Source organism: Lissotriton helveticus, chromosome 1_1, assembly GCF_964261635.1.
Source record: "Lissotriton helveticus chromosome 1_1, aLisHel1.1, whole genome shotgun sequence".
NCBI lineage: Eukaryota > Metazoa > Chordata > Amphibia > Caudata > Salamandridae > Lissotriton > Lissotriton helveticus.
In genome coordinates this window covers 419688020-419708620 of record NC_136057.1, presented here as the reverse complement: position 1 = coordinate 419708620, position 20601 = coordinate 419688020, and the positions used below count along the sequence as shown (strand labels likewise).

The window sequence follows — 20601 nt, the reverse complement described above, 5'->3', positions numbered from 1 at the left end:
ACAATACAACGACAATGTATTATTTAAACAAGCAGGGGGGTACTCGGTCCAGGACTCTGTCCATAGAAGCCCAGACCATCTGGAATTGGTTACTGGCGAGAGACTTGTCGATAACAGCTGTACATCTGCCGGGAGTTCTCAACTCTAAAGCGGATTTTCTAAGCAGGGACTTCGTCGAGGCTCACGATTGGGTCTTCAACGAGGCAGTCACAAACAGTATTTTTCAGGCATGGGGAACACTAGATATCGATCTGTTCGCAGACGTGGGAAACGCAAAATGCCCCGTCTTTGCGTCCAGGTTTCCCCAGAGCGGGTCTCAGGGGAATGCCCTTTTGATAGACTGGTGTCAGAACTTACTGTACGCTTTTCCACCGACCCCATTGTTCTCCAGTATTAGGGGTGTCTTTCATAGATTCACATGCCTGAATCATTCCCCGTTGTCGGAGTAGGAGTCCCACGGTATATAAAAAAGCAATAAAATGCCATAAAATATATAGCAAATATCAGAAATACCAAACCAGGAAGTAAGTAGCACCAGCTACAGCAGAAAAAACTTCCATACTCGTGACTATCCAAGTCATTATGTGTTAGTCCAAACTGCAGCCAATCAGGCGACAGCACCCACCAGAATGTTCTCCCCAGAGGCTCAGGCTCTCAGATTTTCTACCGCACGTCGTGTGAAGGGAGTCTCCCTGAGCTCTGCTCAGTTTTTTCTTCTACATCATTGTTTCTTCAAGTTTTTTCAGATGTCTACTTCTAAATCCCTGTTCAGGGCCTGTGAATCTTGTGGGAAGCCAAGACTTTTCAAGGAAGATCCCCACGAGAAATGTCTATATTGCCTTTTATCCTGACCATAAGGTCAAGGAGTGCAAGATCTGCCGGACCTTCCCCCCTAAAACCATCAAGGATAGAGAAGGACGACTGCTATTGTGGCTCAACAGACTCAAGGACAAGGATGACCCCGTGTCTGAGGTAGGAAGCTGTGCCTCTGGCATTTCTTTCTACTAAGAGGAAGGCTGAAACTGAAGTTTCATCTCTAAGGGCTAAGGTGGCTAAGAAGTCTAAATCCTCTCAGGATGCTCCTGGGCCTAGTACTTCGAGTAACACTCTCCCACCTACTAAAGGGGATTCAACGCCCTCTAAGAAGTCTGGGACAAAATCAGTTCCCAAGAAATCTTCAAAAACAACGCCTCCTCAGGTGCCACTATTGACAATTTCAACGTCAAAAAAGGACTGTTTCTCCTCTCAGGTTGCCACTTCGACTACCTGCACCATGACTTTCTCCTCGCCAAAACCTACTCTTGTCATGTCTTCAGCTTCATCGCCTACACTGGTTCATGTCCAGATCAGGCCTATCTCGTCGTCGACAATTGTCCCGACGACGGCCAAGATACCGTCGACGAGTTTCTCGTCGACGTCTATGATGTCGACGGTTGGATCCCCGTAGACGATGGAAATGGTACCGTCGACGAAGCCCTCGGCGTCGACGGCCCTCCCGTCGACGATCAAATCTCCGTCGACGGCGAAGTCCACGTCGACGAAGCCACCGTCGACGACCTCGACGACGACCCCGTCGACGATGCTACCGTCGACGACCTCGTCGACGAAAAGATCCTCGTCGACGACGAAGCCACCGTCTACGAAACTACCGTCGTCGACCCCGTCGACGACGATACCGTCGACGAGAAAACAGATTCAACTGCATCAAGCTGCACCACTTTACAAGTTTGGTCAGCGCATACAGCAGGGATTACATTTCCATCACCTGCAACTACAGCTACGCTCTTAAAGAAGAGAGCTACTACGGAAACTATTTCTTTAACGCTTGTTGTACCAGACAAACTCTTGGATTCCGATGAGGAAGGGTCCTATGAGGATGAGAATTTCGGGGCAGCTAGGAGTCCATCTGACCTCCGGATTAAGGTACAGGAGGATGTAGAGGAGGAGATGGAGGACACTGAGCCCACTTCACATGCTGACAGGCCTGCTCCGGATAGGCAGTTGCCTGACGATTTGTTTCGCAATCTGCAGTACATGCTCAGTGACTACTACAGACGTTTCCCACCTTCAGAGTCTGGTGAATCTGCAGTATCTACACCAAGACCTCAGACAGTGCCTCCGCTTTCTAAGCGGACGCAACCATTGACTGCTGTGCCGTTGGTGGAGGGACGTACAGCGTTACCTGCGTCGGAAGATTCAGCTCCTCAGCCACGGGAGGAAGAGTCCTCCGAACATGAAGAACAAGAGGAAGGAGAACTGGATAATGAGTCAGAATCGTCGGAGTATGAGGATTATAATGCAAACACGCCCTCTCCGGCAGAACCTACTACATCTGAGTCGCCACCTGTGGACATTGCCTCATTCCATAAGATCATGGATAGAGCAACGAGAAGGTTTATGATAACTATGGAGTCCAAGCAAGAAGATTGCTTCTTGTACGATTTCAAGACTACACCACAGAAACAAAGTTGGACCATTCCAATTATAGAATTTATCTGGAAGGAAGGACTAAGGATCATATCCAAGCCAAATTCTTTACCAGCAGTGCTCCCAAGAGTAGATAAGTATAGGGCGCCAAATACTTCTCCAGCATGCCTCATCGGACAAGCTAAAGCAGACTCTGTGGTAGCACAGGCAGCGCAGAAGAGGTCTTCTAATCCTACGTCTCAAGTTTCTGTTCCTCCAGACAAGGATGGGAGGCGCCTTGATTCTATCGGGAAGAAAGTTTCTACTATTGCAGCTACGACCATCAGAGCCGCAAACTCCCTAGCCATTCTAGGACGATACGATAGGCAGATGTGGTCGGACATCTCGCCGTACATGGACAAGCTGCCTGAGCCTGATCGAACTGAAGCAAAGAAAATCCTTCAAGAAGGAGAGTGTGTCTCCTCGGAAATGATTGACGCTGCAGTGGACGTTGCTGCCACTGGATTTCGACAGCTAGCGGGTGCAGCTGTTCTCAGGAGGCAAGGATGGCTAAAGGCAACATCCTTCAGACAGGAGGTCCAATCCAGAATTATGGACATGCCATTTGATGGAGAATTCTTATTTGGAAAGCATGTTGATGAGTCGCTGGAGGCCATCAAAAAAGATACCGAAACGGCACGTTCGCTGGGTACTCTGCAATACCGGAAGTCTTCCTTTCGTGGAGCAAAAGGAAGAGGGAATTTCTCTAATAGAGGAGGGTACAATCAACAGCGCTCCTACTCTTCCGCCCAGGGAAACCAAAGATTCCAGCCATATCGGCAGCAAACTTATGGGCAGAGAAGAGGCAACTTCTCTCAACCTCGAGGAAAATCTAACTATCGAGGGAGAGACAATAAGAAATGAGGTACGCTTCCTGCCACCACTTTTTGCCAACCCGAACCAAATTGGAGGACAAATATCCCAAAATTACTTAAATTGGTCCAAAATTACTACAGACAAATGGGTCCTGGATGTAGTAGCCAGAGGTCACTTTTTGGAATTTGTAAAACCTCCCCCAAATTGCCCCCCAAAAGGACCCCCACCAGCCCACCTAAAGGAGCTATTCACCCAGATCAACACAATGATCAGGAAAGGAGCAATCGAAAGGGTACCTCCTCATCAGAAAGGAAAAGGCTTCTACTCGAGGTTTTTCCTGATTCGCAAGAAGTCGGGAGAATGGCGCCCCATCCTCGACCTGCGAGCCTTAAACAAATACCTAAAGAAACTTACATTCAGGATGCTCACACTTCAGGAAATCCTCCAATTTCTTTCGGCGGGAGAGTTTATGGCAACACTCGACCTTCAGGATGCATACTTCCACATACCGATTTTTCCACGACATCGAAAGTTTCTGAGGTTCAGAGTGGCTGGCAGGGACTTCCAGTTCAAAGTCCTTCCATTCGGACTGCGGTCAGCTCCCAGAGTGTTTACGAAGATGTTGGCTCCAGTAGCGGCCCATCTTCGGTTGCAATCGATTCAAATATATCCATACCTGGACGATTGCCTTATCAAGGCCAGTTCTTTCGGCATGGCACAAGATCACATTCAAAGAACTCTGTCGCTGATGCAGAACCTAGGTTTCTCAATAAACTTCGAAAAGTCTCACCTCACGCCAGCAGCAAGAAAGAATTTCTTGGGAGCGACACTAGACACCAACCTCGCCCAAGTATTCATCTCAGAGGACAGGCAGGACACGATCCACCGACTCGCTGCGGCACTGTTACTAAAAAAGTGCGTTTCAGTACGCCTGTTCAAGTCCTTCCTTGGGATGCTTTCTTCCTGCATTCTTCTCACCCCCAACTGTCGTCTTCGGATGAGGCCCTTACAAGAAGAGCTCAGTCGCCAGTGGATCCAAATATCAGGATCCTTCGAGGATATCATTCAGATTACCCCACGAATGCGACGAGCGATACAATGGTGGACCCACCGATCCAACTTACAAGTGGGATGCTCCTTCCTCGCGGAAGTGCCCAGGTTCATAGTAACGACCGATGCATCAATGACAGGCTGGGGTGCACACCTCCAAGGCATGACGGTCAGCGGGAAATGGAACCAGATCCAAATGAGATGGCACATAAACAGGCTAGAGTTACAGGCCATATTTCTAGCCCTGAAGTCCTTTCGAGCAACTCTACAAGGGGCCTCAGTCTTAATACGGACAGACAACACCACCTGCATGCATTATCTGAACAAGCAGGGCGGCACAAAATCAGCCCGGTTGTCGCAACAAGCACAAGAGATATGGAGTTGGGCCCTGACTCACAATATCCATCTGTCAGCGGTCCATGTTCCGGGAATCGCCAATGTGTTGGCGGACTCTCTCAGCAGGTCCGGGGGCTGCACTCACGAGTGGGAACTACATCTACCATCTCTACGTCGCATCTTTCAGAGGTGGGGGCATCCGGACTTGGACTTGTTTGCGACCTACCAGAACCGGAAATGCCCATACTTTGCAAGTTGGGTTCCCCACAAGGACTCGTGTGGGGATGCCCTTTCGCTGAATTGGAATCAAGTATTCGCGTACGCCTTTCCACCGATACCTCTGATCCCGAAAGTAATCAGGAAGATGAAGAAGCAGCCATGCCGGTTGATCCTGATCGCTCCTCGATGGCCCAGGCAATACTGGTTCACCGAACTACTCCTGCTCTCGGAATGCAACCCAATCCAACTTCCACGCATCCCGAATCTTCTATCCACCCAGCAGGGCAGGGTTTACCATCCGGACCCGAACTCGCTCAAATTGTCAGCTTGGCTCCTCAGCACATGGAGTTTGCACACCTAAATATTCCACAAGATTGCCAGGAGGTGCTGGCGAAAGCCAGGGCTCCATCCACAATCAAAACTTACCAACTTAAATGGAAACGTTTCTGTACATGGTGCCAATCTAATGATCTGCATCCCATTCATGCAAAACCAGAGCAAATCCTTCCTTTCTTTCTACATCTGGCCAGATTAGGTTTGGCACATTCTACGCTTAAAGTCTTCTTAGCAGCCATCTCTAGGTTTCGCCAAGATGGATCAAACTCTTTATTCTCTGTAAGGATCATACAACAATTTTTCAAGGGGTTATTTCGCATGTTTCCGCCCGTCCGGAAACCTCCTCCGGCATGGCATCTGAATATCGAACTATCTCAGCTAATGCGTCACCCTTTTGAACCAATCCATAAGGTGGACCTAAAATTTCTGACATGGAAAGTATCGTTGTTACTAGCCTTAACATCGGCTAGGAGGGTCAGCCATATTCAAGCTTTTACATCTAAAGCACCTTTCATTCAGTTCACCACGGACTCAGTGGTATTGAGAACTAATCCAACATACATGCCTAAAGTGCCTCTGGACTTTCATCTGAATGAACCGGTTGTCCTAAAAACATTCTTTCCAGACCCACAGTCTGCGGCTGAAAGGGCGCTACATTCTTTAGACATTAGAAGATGTCTTAAATTCTATCTCTCCAGAACTTCTGCCATCCGCAAGACAGACCAACTGTTCGTGGCTTATGGGCGGCAACGCCGGGGTTGTGCAGTTTCAAAACAGACCATTGCTAGATGGGTCTCCTCTACGATTGGACTTTGTCATCAACAGGCTGGTAGACCCTTACAGGCATTGCCAAGAGCACATTCAACTAGGGCAGTTAGCTCTTCCACTGCCCTTTTTGCTGGTGTGCCACTTCGACAGATCTGCAGAGCTGCCACGTGGTCTAGCAGGCACACCTTTACTAGACACTACTGTCTAGATTCAGCAGACGATGCAGATGCTTCGGTTGGAAGAGCAGTGCTTCGCAATCTTTTCAAATAAGGTGAGCCTCTGTTTCCACCTCCTCATTTATGCTCTTTAGACGTTTGCTCAGAAATTGATGATTACTGTTATGCATGTCTACTGTATATATTTATAGACATATATGATATTCTGACGTCTACGAGCGTTATGATGTGAGTACTGCTTACTATTCTGATTCAGGCATGTGAATCTATGAAAGACACCCCTAATACTGGAGAAGAACAATAGTTACTTACCTGTAAACAGGTGGTTCTCCAGTATTGGTGTCTTTCATAGATTCACATGCAACCCTCCCGCCTTCCCCCAGAGACTCTCTCGGATAGCATGGGACTTCACTCCTGTGCGAGAAAATCTGAGAGCCTGAGCCTCTGGGGAGAACATTCTGGTGGGTGCTGTCGCCTGATTGGCTGCAGTTTGGACTAACACATAATGACTTGGATAGTCACGAGTATGGACGTTTTTTCTGCTGTAGCTGGTGCTACTTACTTCCTGGTTTGGTATTTCTGATATTTGCTATATATTTTATGGCATTTTATTGCTTTTTTATATACCGTGGGACTCCTACTCCGACGACGGGGAATGATTCAGGCATGTGAATCTATGAAAGACACCAATACTGGAGAACCACCTGTTTACAGGTAAGTAACTATTGTTCATACCAACAGTAATCAACAGGATGTACAGAACCAACTCCAGGATGATTTTGATTGCCCCAGAGTGGCCACGTCAATGGTGGTTTCTTGATCTCCTTCAGTTGTCGGAAGTACCACACAGGAGATTGCCGTGTCGCCCGGAACTTCTGTCCAAACAGAAGGGGAGAGTGTTCCACCCCAATTTGTCCTCCCTGCGCCTGGCAGCATGGCTCCTGAAGTCATCCAGTATGGACACTTGCAGTTGAGTCCAGACTGTATGCACATCCTTAAGGAGGCGAAACGGCCTTCTACAAGGAAATCCTATGGATTTAAGTGGAAACGATTGTACCTGTGGTGTGAGAGTAATGGGTTTGATCCTATCCGTGGTCAGGAACAGGTGATTTTGCCCTACCTCTCACATTTAGCAAGATCTGGTCTTCAATTTATTTCTATTAAAGTCCATCTTGCTGCGATCACAGCCTACAGAAAATCACCTACTCAGGTCTCCTTTTTTAGGATGCCTGTAGTAAAGGATTTTCTGGAAGGTTTAAGAAAGGTGTATCCGCCAGTCAGGTCTCCTTCTCCACCGTGGGAGCTTAATGTGGTGTTAACTAAGTTAATGGGTGCTCCTTTTGAGCCGATACATAAGTCTTCCTTGCAACACTTAACTTGGAAAGTAGCATTCCTGGTGGCTATTACTTCTGCTCGTAGAGTGAGCGAGATTCAAGCTCTGTGTTGCAAAGAACCGTTTACTGTGTTCCATTCTAATAGAGTGGTACTCAGGACGCATCCTGCTTTTCTGCCCAAGGTAGTGTCAGATTTTCATATTAATCAAGTCATAGCCTTGCCTACCTTTTTTCCAGATCCTACCAGCCCTGCTGAAAGGGCCCGTCATTCCTTAGATCTGAAGAGAGTCCTTAAGTTTTATTTAGATAGAACAAAGACTTTGAGACATTCAGACCGTTTGTTCATTAACTATGGTCCTGTTAATACAGGCTCTGCAGCATCTAAGAGGTCCATTGCTAGATGGATTGTTTCTTGTATTCTTCTTACTTATCAGTTGTCAAATAGGTCTTTGTCAGGAAGACCAAAAGCACATTCTACAAGAGGGAAAGCTTCTACCATAGCTCTCCTTAGAAATGTTTCTATGGCAGAAATTTGTAAGGCAGCTACTTGGCGTTCAGTGCATACTTTTACTCGCCATTATTGCCTTGACTCAGACACACAGGCAGATGCTCAGGTTGGGAAAGCATCTCTTAGAAATTTATTTGCTAATGCTACCTGAGAACTGTGCGTTTTCAGTTGTTGTTGTTATTTTTTCTGTTCGCCCGCGTTTTGTGGGTATGAGCTTGCTACTCTATTCAGTTCTTATGACTGTTAATGAGTATTCCCTGGAAGAGAAGGATTAGTTACTTACCTGTAATCCTAGTTCTCTTCCAGGGGTATAGTCATTAAAGTCATAAGCACCCTCCCGCCTCCCCGGGCGAGCAGTAGCTTTATGATGGTACTATTGTGTTTCTAGATGCAGATTCCTGCTAAGTTTACTGTACCGTACAAAAGAACTGACCTAACTGTCACCTGTGGTGCATGATGGGAACAGAGTTCCCCTGGAGGCCTTAAAGGCAAAGTGTTCAGATTCTCTGCTGCCTTAAAGGCGAGGTGTCGGTCTGATTTTCTATACCGGGATAGTTTTTCTGTATGCAGCCGTCTTAGGCTAATTGCCTTTTATTACAAATTCTTTGATGAAAATAAAGGTTTTCTGCTGATTATGGAATGCTTTTGAGGCTCATGCCTTTTTATTGCATTATTTATATGATTTATTTTCATACTGCAGAAAATATGTAATTATGGCTTTATTAGCCAATGGGTTATGTTGGGCTGCATTTTATTGATTATACATATATATGTGTATAATTTGTTTAGTACTATGTACTACTATTATATGTATTTACACATATATATATATATATATATATATATATATATATATATATATATATATATATATGTATATATATATATATATTATTATTATATTATTATATGTTCCAGGTTCCCGCTCATGGGCGGAGATTATTCAGTGCTTATGACTTTAATGAGTATACCCCTGGAAGAGAACTAGGATCACAGGTAAGTAACTAATCCTTCTATCCCATCTCTATATTCCAACAGTAGCACCACACCTAGCCCTACTACCATTGAAGCATCTGTTTGGAATAAAGCTTTTCTTGGCTATTGGCTCTGTTTAACTGTTACCAGCCGTGCTGCTTTTCAGATCTGTCAGAAATACTATAACAATGTTTAGGAATGAGCAACTACTACTCCTGTAAAATAGTCACACTTACATCTTTCGTGTTCTTGTAGATTGTACATAATAAAGATAATTGTCGCCTCCCTGAACAAACCTTACCCCCCCCCCAACCCCCACTGCAGCGGTCTTCTACAACACTGTGTTCATATGAGCAGCATCTTCGTTTAGATTGATAAGATGCAAATAATATCGCTTTATAAACCAAAGAAACCTAAAACGTAACAGGTTGTCCGATTCCTATGATGTTTTTGATTACCAGACATCCTCTACCTTGGTATTCTGACATGCACAGCTGCGGTTCGGTAGGGCGATTGCATGGAAATCCCTAGATGCCCGAGGTATTCCCTTTTCAGGTTTTGTTTTCCATGTTTGTATAGACTACGACCAGCCGTCTGGACCACTCCAGGCGGCTGGTAATTGGACAGTGGTAATGGGCAAAATGATTTCGCAGAAGATTGTGGAAAAGACAATCTTGCAAGTAAATCAATACAAATATGTCAATATGGCAATTAACGAGAAAGACTGCAAAAAGTAACCGACTAAGCACCAGACTAATATATGGTGGAACTTGTTCACACCTTCTTTCCTTACGTTTGTTTTTCTTCGGTTCTACAGCTATGCTGCACATTTAGGAAACCAAATATAGTCATTGACATTGTGGGATACAAAGCAACCATGTTTTTGTCAGTTGTGGTTCTGCACGTTGTGTTTTAGTCAGCAACTCATGTCTGTGTCACCAAAACATTTAGACCAATTAAGACAAAAGGGAAACATTCGCGGGGTGGGGGGAGAGTTGAGAGCAAACTAGAAATAGACATTTAGAATTGTATGGAATCCGATATAGAGGTGGTGACTCAGCTCCTATTTTTCTTTATTTACGGCTGCTTCTAGGTCTTTGAATGTATTGACACAAAAAGTTTACACAGAAACCTGTCTTTTTGGGCTGAATCGTTATGTATATATTCAATAGCTGTCAGTTTGCAATGAATTAGTGAACTAAAGTGGGAAACACAGTTTGGTGGATTTAAGACTAGTCAACGCCCCTTCCCCAGGCAAAATTAATTTTTGATGCAACAGTAATGCAAAGTTCCATACTCTATGCAGTATGATATATGTTTGTTATACAGAAATGCCGTTTTAGGACTTATGTATATGCTAACTAGGCAATATCATATCTATGATTGTGCCTTTCCATGAACACTATAAAAGGATTGAAAAATTTCCTAGCTAACGTACAGGAAAGTTTCAATTCTATTAAGGAGGCGGAGGCGAGGATTAGGCTGTATCTTTCTCCTTTATTCTTACTCCAGCAGCCATTAAAAGGTATCAACAACTCAACAAAACTACATTTCCCATGAGCATCAGGGAAAATGGAAATCGAAAATGTCCCAGCAACTGTCCAATCCTGGACCAGGGCTCCTTATATCCTTCTCTGCTGAAGCTCTATCCTCCTCTTTCTTCCTGCGACACTGCCACATTCATTCGTCCGTCATTCCTGTTTGCCCGTTTCGGAACCTACGGCACAAGCAGACTAGGTAAGGCATCAGGGAAAACGAGCGTCCAATTACATTAAGCAGCAACACTTTGCAAATTGAGCAACAGAATAATCTGATATGATCATTGAGCAAGATAGTCGACATTAGAACAACGTGGATCACAACCACCAGTAGAACTACATCATAAAGATTTTACTTACCGTCCCAACGAGGTAATTCTGGGCGGGTTCGAATGAAGACAGGGTGGGCTAATCCTCGCCTCCGCCTCCTTAATAGAATTGAAACTTTCCTGTACGTTAGCTAGGAAATTTTTCATTCTATGTCAGGAGCGGAGGCTTCTGATTAGGCTAGTTCAAAGCTTGTCCACCATGAGTGAAGCCAGAGAGACTACTGGCTTAAAGTAAAATCTCTTGAAGGTGGAGTCTGAAGACCAGTCTGCGGCTTTCAGAATGTCCTCCAGACGAGCACCCAGGGAAAAAGCCTTGGACGCCATTGCTCCTCTGAAAGGATGGGCTCCGAACTGGGAAATATCTATACCAGCTTCCTGCATGACCCATCGCACCCATCGTGCAATAGTAGGGGATGAAACCGCCCCGTGTGGTTTAGTAAGAGCAATAAAAAGTTGCTTGACACCCTGTGGGCGTATATCAATCGTCGCCACTTCATAGGCCTTCAGTGCCCTGACCACACATAATTTCGGGACATCTGGAAATGCAGGATACGAGATAGACCGGGAGTCCCCTTTGGTACGTCTAGAAAGATGGAATGTAAACCCATCTGGGGTCAAGATCCGGCCTGTAAGATCTAGGGCTCTCACGTCTGAGACTCTGCGACACGATATAAGACAGAGCAACATTGCCAACTTCGCCGAGATTTGTTTCCTCGACAGATATTTATTGGACGGCCAGCTCCGGAACAAATTAAGGACCTTATTCACATCCCATGGAACCGAATAACGGGGTTCCGGAGGAACTGATAATCGAATTCCCCGCAGCAGTTTGCAGACCAGGGGATGCTCCCCTATAGGGTGGTCCTCCAGCGGGGTGTGGCCCGCTGAGATGGCCGATCGAAAGGTATTGATGGATCTGTACGCCAAACCTTCCTTTGCCAGGGAGGCTAAGAAATACAGGACATGGACAATGTCTGCCCCCATCGGATCAATCTGTTGTCGCAGACACCAACCACTCCACCGAGACCATGCTGATCGGTACCTCTTGTTGGTACTGTCTGCCCAAGATTTGGCCAACAGCGTGGCAGCGTCTTCCGAAAGTCCTGGGATTTTCCAGTGTTGCCGGTAACCCTCCAGGCCATCAGATGCAGGTGGCCCGTGGACAGGAGGTGGTGAGGATCCCCTTGGGGACTCCTGAGGAGATCTGGAACGTGGGGTAGAGGGATTGGAAAATCCCAGGAAAGTTCCATCAGAGCTGGAAACCAGGCTTGCGATCTCCAGGTCTGGGTGATCACTACCAGATCCGCCTGTTGTCTCCTCACCTGGGTGGATACCCTCATGATCATCGCAAAGGGAGGAAACACATAGCCCCTCTCTGTGCTCCAATCTTGTAGAAATGCATCCACTGCCAAAGCCTCTGGGTCCGGACGCCAACTGACGTAGCGCCTCAGCTGGGCGTCCAGCCTGGAGGCAAAAAGGTCCACTGAGAACGGACCCCATCTGCCCGCAATCGCCCTGAACACATCGGGGCGCAGTTGCCACAGGCTGGCGTCTCTCCAGTGACGTGACCACCAGTCCGCCACCAGGTTGGCAGAGCCGGGAAGGTGCTCCGCCGACAGGGATATCCCGTTGGATAGGCAATATTCCCATAGAGTCCTGGCGAGGTCGGATAAGGCCCTGGACCTGGTGCCTCCAAGATGGTTTATGTAGCGCACCGCCGCCACAATGTCCATTTTCAGAAGGACACAGCACTGAATCCTGTCCTTCGTCCAACACCGCACTGCGAAGGAACCCGCCATCAACTCCAGACAGTTGATGTGAAGGGCCTTCTCTGCGGATGACCACACTCCGCCGGTAGACACGTCGCCACAACGAGCTCCCCAGCCCAGACTGCTGGCGTCTGATTCTATTACCAAGTCTGGCTTGGAGCCGAAGATCGCCCTTCCGTTCCAAGCATCCATATGCTCGATCCACCATCGGAGCTCTGTTCTCGCCTCTTCCGTGAGGGAAACGACCTGGGAATAGGTAAGGCCCTTGCGGAGGTGAAAAGCTTTGAGGCGTTGAAGGGCCCGGTAATGGAGGGGACCCTGAAATATCGCCTGGATAGAAGACGACAGGAGACCTACAACCCTGGCCAAGTGCCGCAGCAGTATCGTTGGGCGTGCCAGAGTCCGTCTCAATTCGTGTCTGATCTTGGACAGCTTTCGAGACGGCAGGGACAAGGTGGCATCCACCGAGTCGATCATGAAACCCAGAAACTGCATCCTCCGGGATGGTCGGAAGTCCGACTTGGCTTGATTGACTATGAAGCCCAAGGATTCCAAAAGGTCGACCGTCCTCTGCAGGTGGACCAGCAAAGACTGCGGGCATCGATGCAGGAAGAGCATGTCGTCCAGATAAATTATCAGGCGGATGCCCTCCGTGCGCAGACGCTACACCACTGGCTTTAGTACCTTGGTAAAACACCACGGAGCGGAGGACAGTCCGAAAGGAAGGGAGGCAAACTCGTAGACCTGTGGACCCCACCGGAACTGAAGAAAACGCCGGTGGGGAGCAAAGATGGGGATCGTGAGGTAGGCATCCTTCAGGTCCAGCCGGACCATCCAGTCCCCCTCCAAAAGCAGATCCCGCAAGAGGTGAATACCCCCATCTTGAAATGGCGGTATATCAGCCAGCCATTGAACTCCCTGAGGTTTATCACTGGGCGGTAGCCCCCGTCCTGTTTCTCTACTAGAAAAAGATTGCTGAGAAAACCTCGCGGGTGCAGGTCTGTCCGCACAATATAGCCCCTTTCTGAAGTAGGTCTGCGACTTCTCTGTCTATCAGCGAGCATTGGGCTGGTGTGAAAGTGATAGGTTTGGGGTGAACAGACTGCCTGGGGAGTCCCGAGAACTCTATTTGAAACCCTCCGACGGTCTGTAGGACCCAGGCGTCGGAGGTGAGCGAAGACCATGCAGAAGAAAATACTGGAGTCTCCCCCCCACTTTTAGACCCATTACATTCTGGAGTCTCACCTTTGTGGGTATTGGAGCCGCCGTCTTCTCTTCCTCTTCCAGCGCGGCGGCGGGGATAACCTCTGGTCTGATAGAAGTTTCCGAATTTCTAAGGGTCCTGGTATTGGCCCCGGTGGGAATCGCCTTGCTTGAAGGAGCCTCTGTTATAGGGTCGGCCAGACGAACGGCCCCTTCCTCGACTGGCTGCGCCAAAAACACGGGGAGTGAAGATTCGCTTCACGGAGGCCTGGGCCTTGTCCAGGGAATTGAAGGTATTGACAAATTTACCCAGCTCCCGGACGAACGGGTCACCGAAGAGGTTGTCTTCCGCCATCGTGCCTGCCTCAGAGGTGGCCAGTTCTTCCAACTTCAGGTCTATCTTGATCAGAATAGACCTTCGCCGTTCCGTGGAAATAGCCACGTTCGCGTTCCCTAAAAATATAATCGCACGTTGTGCCCAGCCGGAAAGAATCTCCGGGGAGATCAGGGATCCTGAGGCCTTGGCATCTTCGGCCATGTCCAGGATCTTCGCCAAAGGCCCCGCCGCGTCCAAGAGTTTATCTTGGCAGGCTCTCCAAGAACGGTCTATACCCTTTTTGGGGTCCTTCACGAACTTCGTAAGGAAGGTAGACATTTTGGGGTCGATGTCTGGGGTTACCGCGACCTTACCCTCGAAGTCAGGGCGCGGGCATTCAGCACGGAGGCAGCGCGTACCTCCTGATCCAACGGCTTGCGAAGTCTGGCCGCCATGTACGCCGCCACCTTAGCGGCGGGGGTCCAATGCGAAGAGCGTGGGTGGAGGAGTTCGTCCGGGTTAAGCATGTCCGAGTAAGGATCAGGACTGGGCGCCTGGGCGGGATCCGCTGCAGGCCACGAGCGTTCCGGCTCCCCATCCCCAACCCGAGGTTTGGGGTGATTCATCCGGGTCAACGGTGGTCGCATTGTCCTGACCATCCCCCGCGGCATTCGAGGGCGCCTCTCGTGGGGTTGCAGGAGTCTCCGCGGTCTTCGCGTCCAGGAACGCCTTCTTGAGGCGCGAGAAGGCATCTTGAGTCCACCCCTGCGTCCGCAGAACGTTTACGCTTGGGTTCAGTGCTACTCGTCGACGGTTGGTCAGTAGAAGTGGAAGCCAATGGCTCCGAAGAGACTGCCCCTTGCCCGAGGGGCTGGCACTGCGCTTGGAGTTGATATATCTTCTTCTCCAGGGGTCCTACGACCCGTGTCACCGCCTTCAGAATGGAGGAATCCATCACCTGGCAGAAGTGGTCATCTACCGGCAGGTACATGACCTGCTCTTCCTCTTCGTAATATTCGTCGTATTGCATACTGCTGCTAACACCACAGACAGCAGAAAGTGTTAGGGGTTATGGTAGGACAGAGTCCGCAGTTATAAATTTCTTCCCGTCTTAGCGGGGTCAGGAATAACGCAATCAGGGACCCAGCAACCTCCTCTATGAGGCCTACGTCAAATTCCTGCCTGGGCCGGTCCCAACGCGCTAGAATATCCTACCCGCCGTGCGGGTGTTCAGGCTCCAGGCAGGGGCTCCGTCAATTGAAATTCCGCCTCAGCGCTGCCAAAATCACTATACAAACACCCAGGTCTTCCCCCGCGGTGCACGAGACAATTGGGCCGCTTTCCCGACGCGTTTGTCAAGCGGAAACTCAACGACTCGCGCCCGCCGGGGGGTTAAGCTCCTCAGAGCGGCAGCGGAGGAAGCGCGGTCCCCTAGCGGCGGGAGGCCGCCCGCGCACGGAGCCAGTCACCCCAGCCGCGAAAGGAGCGGAAAGTCGCCCCCGCGGCTCACACACACAGAGTCGCACTCACAACCCCTACCGGGATAATAAACTCGCGCGACCCTGCAGAATCAAAGAAAATATCAAGCAAAGTCAGTCAGAAAAATAAGACAGAAAAAGCACTCATCTGTATGCTGCTGGAGCAGCGAAGAAAGAGGAGGATAGAGCGTCAGCAGAGAAGGATATAAGGAGCCCTGGTCCAGGATTGGACAGTTGCTGGGACATTTTCGATTTCCATTTTCCCTGATGCTCATGGGAAATGTAGTTTTGTTGAGTTGTTGATACCTTTTAATGGCTGCTGGAGTAAGAATAAAGGAGAAAGATACAGCCTAATCAGAAGCCTCCGCTCCTGACATAGAATTAAAAGAAAAATGTCAAGAAGTTAGGATTTATTTTCAGTATTGAATATATGATGTAGGTAAATGTTCCACCTATGGATGACTATGATGTGCATGAATAGAAAATGTATTACAATAAACTATTATGCATTTTTAGACACCATTTCGGAGAGATTGTTTGATAACGAGGGATGTTTTTTGAAATCTTATTCTCTCTGTAGGAGTCAAAACCGTTGCGTTGTCTTGTCCTTATTTATTTGAAGCTTCTTTGAAAAGATGCTGCAATCTAACAGATGAAGGAGTCTTGGCTCTTGCAGTGAACTGCAAATTATTGCAGATTGTCAATTTAAGCGGATGTTTCAGCATCACAGATGTGTCTCTGCATGCACTGGGTCAAAACTGCAGATTTCTACACAGCATTGACTTTTCGGCTACTAAGGTAAATACCAATTCATGCATCTGAAACTACTAATCTGTAAGAATTAAATCCTTTACGCAAATGCTACGAGATGTTTGAGTGACAGTCTTCGTATAACATATATTTTTTGACACATTAAAAAAGGTAACTGCCAGATTTTATAAAGAAAAAATGTTAGTTTATTTTGTGTTTCTTAAATAACATGCTAAAAGAAAATGGTGCAAACCTTCAGCAATGGTTCTCCAGTACTGATCTGTGATAGATTCACTTTTTTTCTATTACTCTGTCATCAGGCTCAAAATCCCTCCAAAAAATGTTTCAGACAAAGTAAACTAATAACTAAAAGTAGCTGTCCATGCCTTGGCCTTTAACATGCACTCCAGCTACCTCTTTCTGAAGGATACTTCTAACCGCAGACTAATCACCTTGTGAATATCCCCAAGCACCAGAATGAATCTGAATGATTTTTTATAGCATAGTCTGGTGCTGGTAGGTAGTGCCATGAGGCTCCGTATTGACCTCATTCTTTCTGCCCTGGAAGCGCTGGTCGGAGTCCCATTCAAGCAGTGCACTCCTACATGCTGATGTCAGTTCCTTTCTCCCCACATTATCCCCCACATTTTTTCTCAAAATTCTTCTTTTCCAGTGTGCAAGGAAGCATGTCCTCTACTAAAACGACATAGTTGAAACCTTGTGGGGACCGTCGCAAACAGCTGTCTTTGACAGATTGTTATGAAGTGTGTCTCTGCTGTTTGGCTTTGGGCAACAACATCAGGTTGTGCGAAGTATGTGCTTTTTATGAATTTAAAGCCAAACCTACAGTGCTTAATTTGTTTTAAAAAAAAGAAATGTCAGAGCCTTCGTCAGGAGGCCACTTCAGCTTGCACTAGCCATTGCTCCTGTCCACGCTATGACCTACACAACTACTAACCATCACATTCCTAGATGTGTGGCAATTCAGACTATTCCAGTCCACCCAAAACCATAAGAATGGCTTGGGCGGCAGGTATTATTCATTTTGTTTTTTGTATCCAATTTTATTGGCATTTTGTATAACAAAGTAAACAAGGTAGTCATTGCATCACTGTGACGTGTAGGACATTTCATTACGGTTGCAAGTATTATCCCCCATCTGGCTGGTACGAAAAAGGCAGGCCCCCTGCGCTGTGAGTAATCAGACCAATGCACCTGTCCATTTGCCCCATTTCCGTTCATGTTTGGTCGGGCACCCTCTTGTGTTATATTTCATATTGGTACCCTGATATAGGTCCAGGGAACATCGTACACTGTCCCTAGGGACTTCAATCAGGCTTACCTGTCCTGCCGTGAGGGGAACGGCCGACGCCCAGTGACCATCAGCCGTGAGGGGAACGGCCAGCATACAGCACTCCATTGCCGTGAGGGGAACGGCCGACGCCCAGTGACCATCAGCCGTGAGGGGAACGGCCAGCATACAGCACTCCATTGCCGTGAGGGGAACGGACACAGCAGAACTACACTCCCCAGCAGCCCCGGCACCCCGGCGCTCCCGTGACGCTCCGGGCAGAGGGCGGGCCGTCTGTGGCCGTCCGGGGCAGGAAGAGGCTGGGCTGGGCCACGGACCCTTATCCTTCCTGCTGGGACACAGGACTCTGTTCTCATTGTGAGTGTTCAATATACTGTGTTTAAATTGCCTGTCTATACAGCATAAATGGCTAAATTGCTCTCTGTAAAAACATCGACAATATCCCGCACCATGGATAACTATATGGTCAAGGTGGTCAGCAAGATCAACTCTGATCGACGCCTTTCACTTAGTAGGATCAGCCCCCCTGTTTCACCTACTAATGTACTTTCTACCCCAGAAAACCTCGATGACACTATTGGGGCTATTCAGGTTGCTTGGCCCTCAGTGGAGATGGACATATACACTTAATGGTAAAAGTTGATTTAGTATCAAAAGAGGTAGCTAGATTAAGTACTCTCCCATCCCCACCAGTTGCTGTAACTGTACAGAAGAGCACTAACGTTAACACGAACGATGCAACACATAAAGGTGCTGCTGATGATAGCAAGGGGGTCGGGGACAAATTAGATCATGTCTCTAAGGAGGTATCTAGACTTGGGGGTCTCCTATCCTCACACCTGTCCCAGGCTAAAGTACCCGAGAACGCTAGCGCTGGAACATCTGCAACTAAAATGCCTCCAAGCTCTAATGGTAGGGGGGAGAAAGTGACACAACTGGTGTCATCTGTAAGATCAGCCCAGTCTGTGTCAAAGTCTGATACTACTGCTTCGACTTTGAGGAACAATAGCTCAGCCAGCAGGGCAGTTGAAAACAACTCGGGGTGGTTCTCTGGGAATAAAAGACCAATAGTTAATTTACCCCCTGATTGTGCACCGTATACAGTGATTTTGACTAATGTCCCAATAGTCGACCCAAACTCATATGAAGCACGGGAGGAAATGTCAAAATCTTTAAGCAACAAAGTAATAGCTTGGCTAAATAAATATTGCGGCTTCCCCACTGCTTTTTGTAATGACATATTGTCAGTGCGCAGAGTTGGCTGGATTGGTACTTCGAGAAAAGCATGCAGAGGCGACTGCGTTATTGTAAACTTCAAGCATCCTCAGCACGTCGCCACTGTATTGTTAAGGGCCGCCTCCTTACCGGTCACAGAAGACAATATATGTGTGCGCCCGTTAGGATTCCTCTACAACCACCTTAGTATGACTACCAGTCCCCATGCTGGTCATCAGACTCCTTCACATCCCATACACAGGCAGGTTTTTTTCCCTAGGGCACAACACGATCACCAACCTCCTATGCCCGCTGATGCATATTGTTATAATTTGTGTAGGCCTAATCCACAACCGGAACCAATCTTGCCCTTGTTTAATCGGTTTTCCCCGTTATCATCGTTAGGAGAAAATGATTGACTGTCTAAAAATCCAGGGACAACAGGCCACCCTTGCCGCATTGTGACTTGAAACATTGCTGGCATTAGGGCCAAGGCTGGGAATGATGAATGGATTAAATTGCTGAAAACCTTTGACATTCTCGCATTCCAGGAAACGTGGGACTTATCGAACAGTTTTTCCTTGGATGGGTACAGACACTTCTTTATCCCTGCTACTAGCGGTGGGGCAGGAAGACCAAAGGGGGGCTTATTAACTTTGTTTAAAACTGACCTAAAAGGTGTGCTAACACAGTACAATGTAGGCTCCCCAAACTGTATGATTGTTGAATTGAATCCTCTTTCCTTTTCGAAAATTCTATTTATTAATTTTTATAATTCTAGTCCTAATGAATGTACTAGGCATAATTTGGATATAATTGAAACTTTTTTGTCAGACTATAGAACCGAAGTAAACAATTTTGAAATAATTCTTTTGGGCCATTTCAATATCCATCCCTGCAACGAGCCATGCGCCAGTTTCTTAGAAGAGGGGCCACCTCACTCGACAGTAATGCACTTTGAGAATTCCAATAGGGGGGAGGCACTTGAAAATTACTTGGAAGCATGGAACTTATATGAGTCAAGCTGTGGGGAGGTTGGAAGTAGAATTCCTACTTTCAAGGGGAATGGCGACGGTACTGTAATTGATTATATTTTTATGACGTGCCAATTTTAGCTAAGGTAGTTAGCTACAGCACTTTGGTCTCAGTATTTAGCGACCACAACCCAGTAGTAGCAGAGATGCTGTCTACGGTTATTTTAACTCGCAGGAGGCTAAGGGTGATTGGAGGTCAAGATGTGGTCGTAAAGGACCAGGGCCGTAGATTGAAATGGTCAAGTGTTGTTCCAGAGGATGTTTCGCAGTCTGTCATGGATAGAGCAGAAAGCGATGTGACTACCTGCTTAGAATTAAGGGCATCAAACCTCCAAGTAGTAACTGCCTTTGACAATATCTGCAAACATATTAACAGTAGCCTTACATCTAGCAAAAAATTGTCTAGGTCTACGGGGAGAAAATGGTTTGACCGTGCATGTTCTAGGGCGCATGCTGATTTGCTTAAGGCCCTTAAAGCCACCCCAAAAGATCGCCCACTAATATCAATATTAAGATCTATCTATAAGAAAGCCATACTAACCAGGAAAAAGGAGATAAAAGACAATGCTTGGCTGCAACTACTTGATCCTGAGGTTATTAAAAATAGTGCTGAGTTTTGGAAGGTAGTTAATCAGCCATTCTTTTCAAATGAGGACATTTCTTCCCTCGAATC

At 47.4% G+C, this 20601-nt stretch overlaps 1 protein-coding gene across 8 annotated transcripts in view; it reads left to right on the top strand.

The window, feature by feature from the left end:
• Positions 1-20601, top strand: part of AMN1 (antagonist of mitotic exit network 1 homolog) — an 851867-nt gene that overhangs the window by 491703 nt on the left and 339563 nt on the right. For all 8 annotated transcript variants that reach the window (XM_078673783.1, XM_078673782.1, XM_078673780.1 and 5 more), the window contains one exon: positions 16198-16415. In XM_078673783.1, the coding sequence (XP_078529909.1) occupies positions 16198-16415 (218 nt within the window). The remainder of the gene's footprint in view (positions 1-16197; positions 16416-20601) is intronic.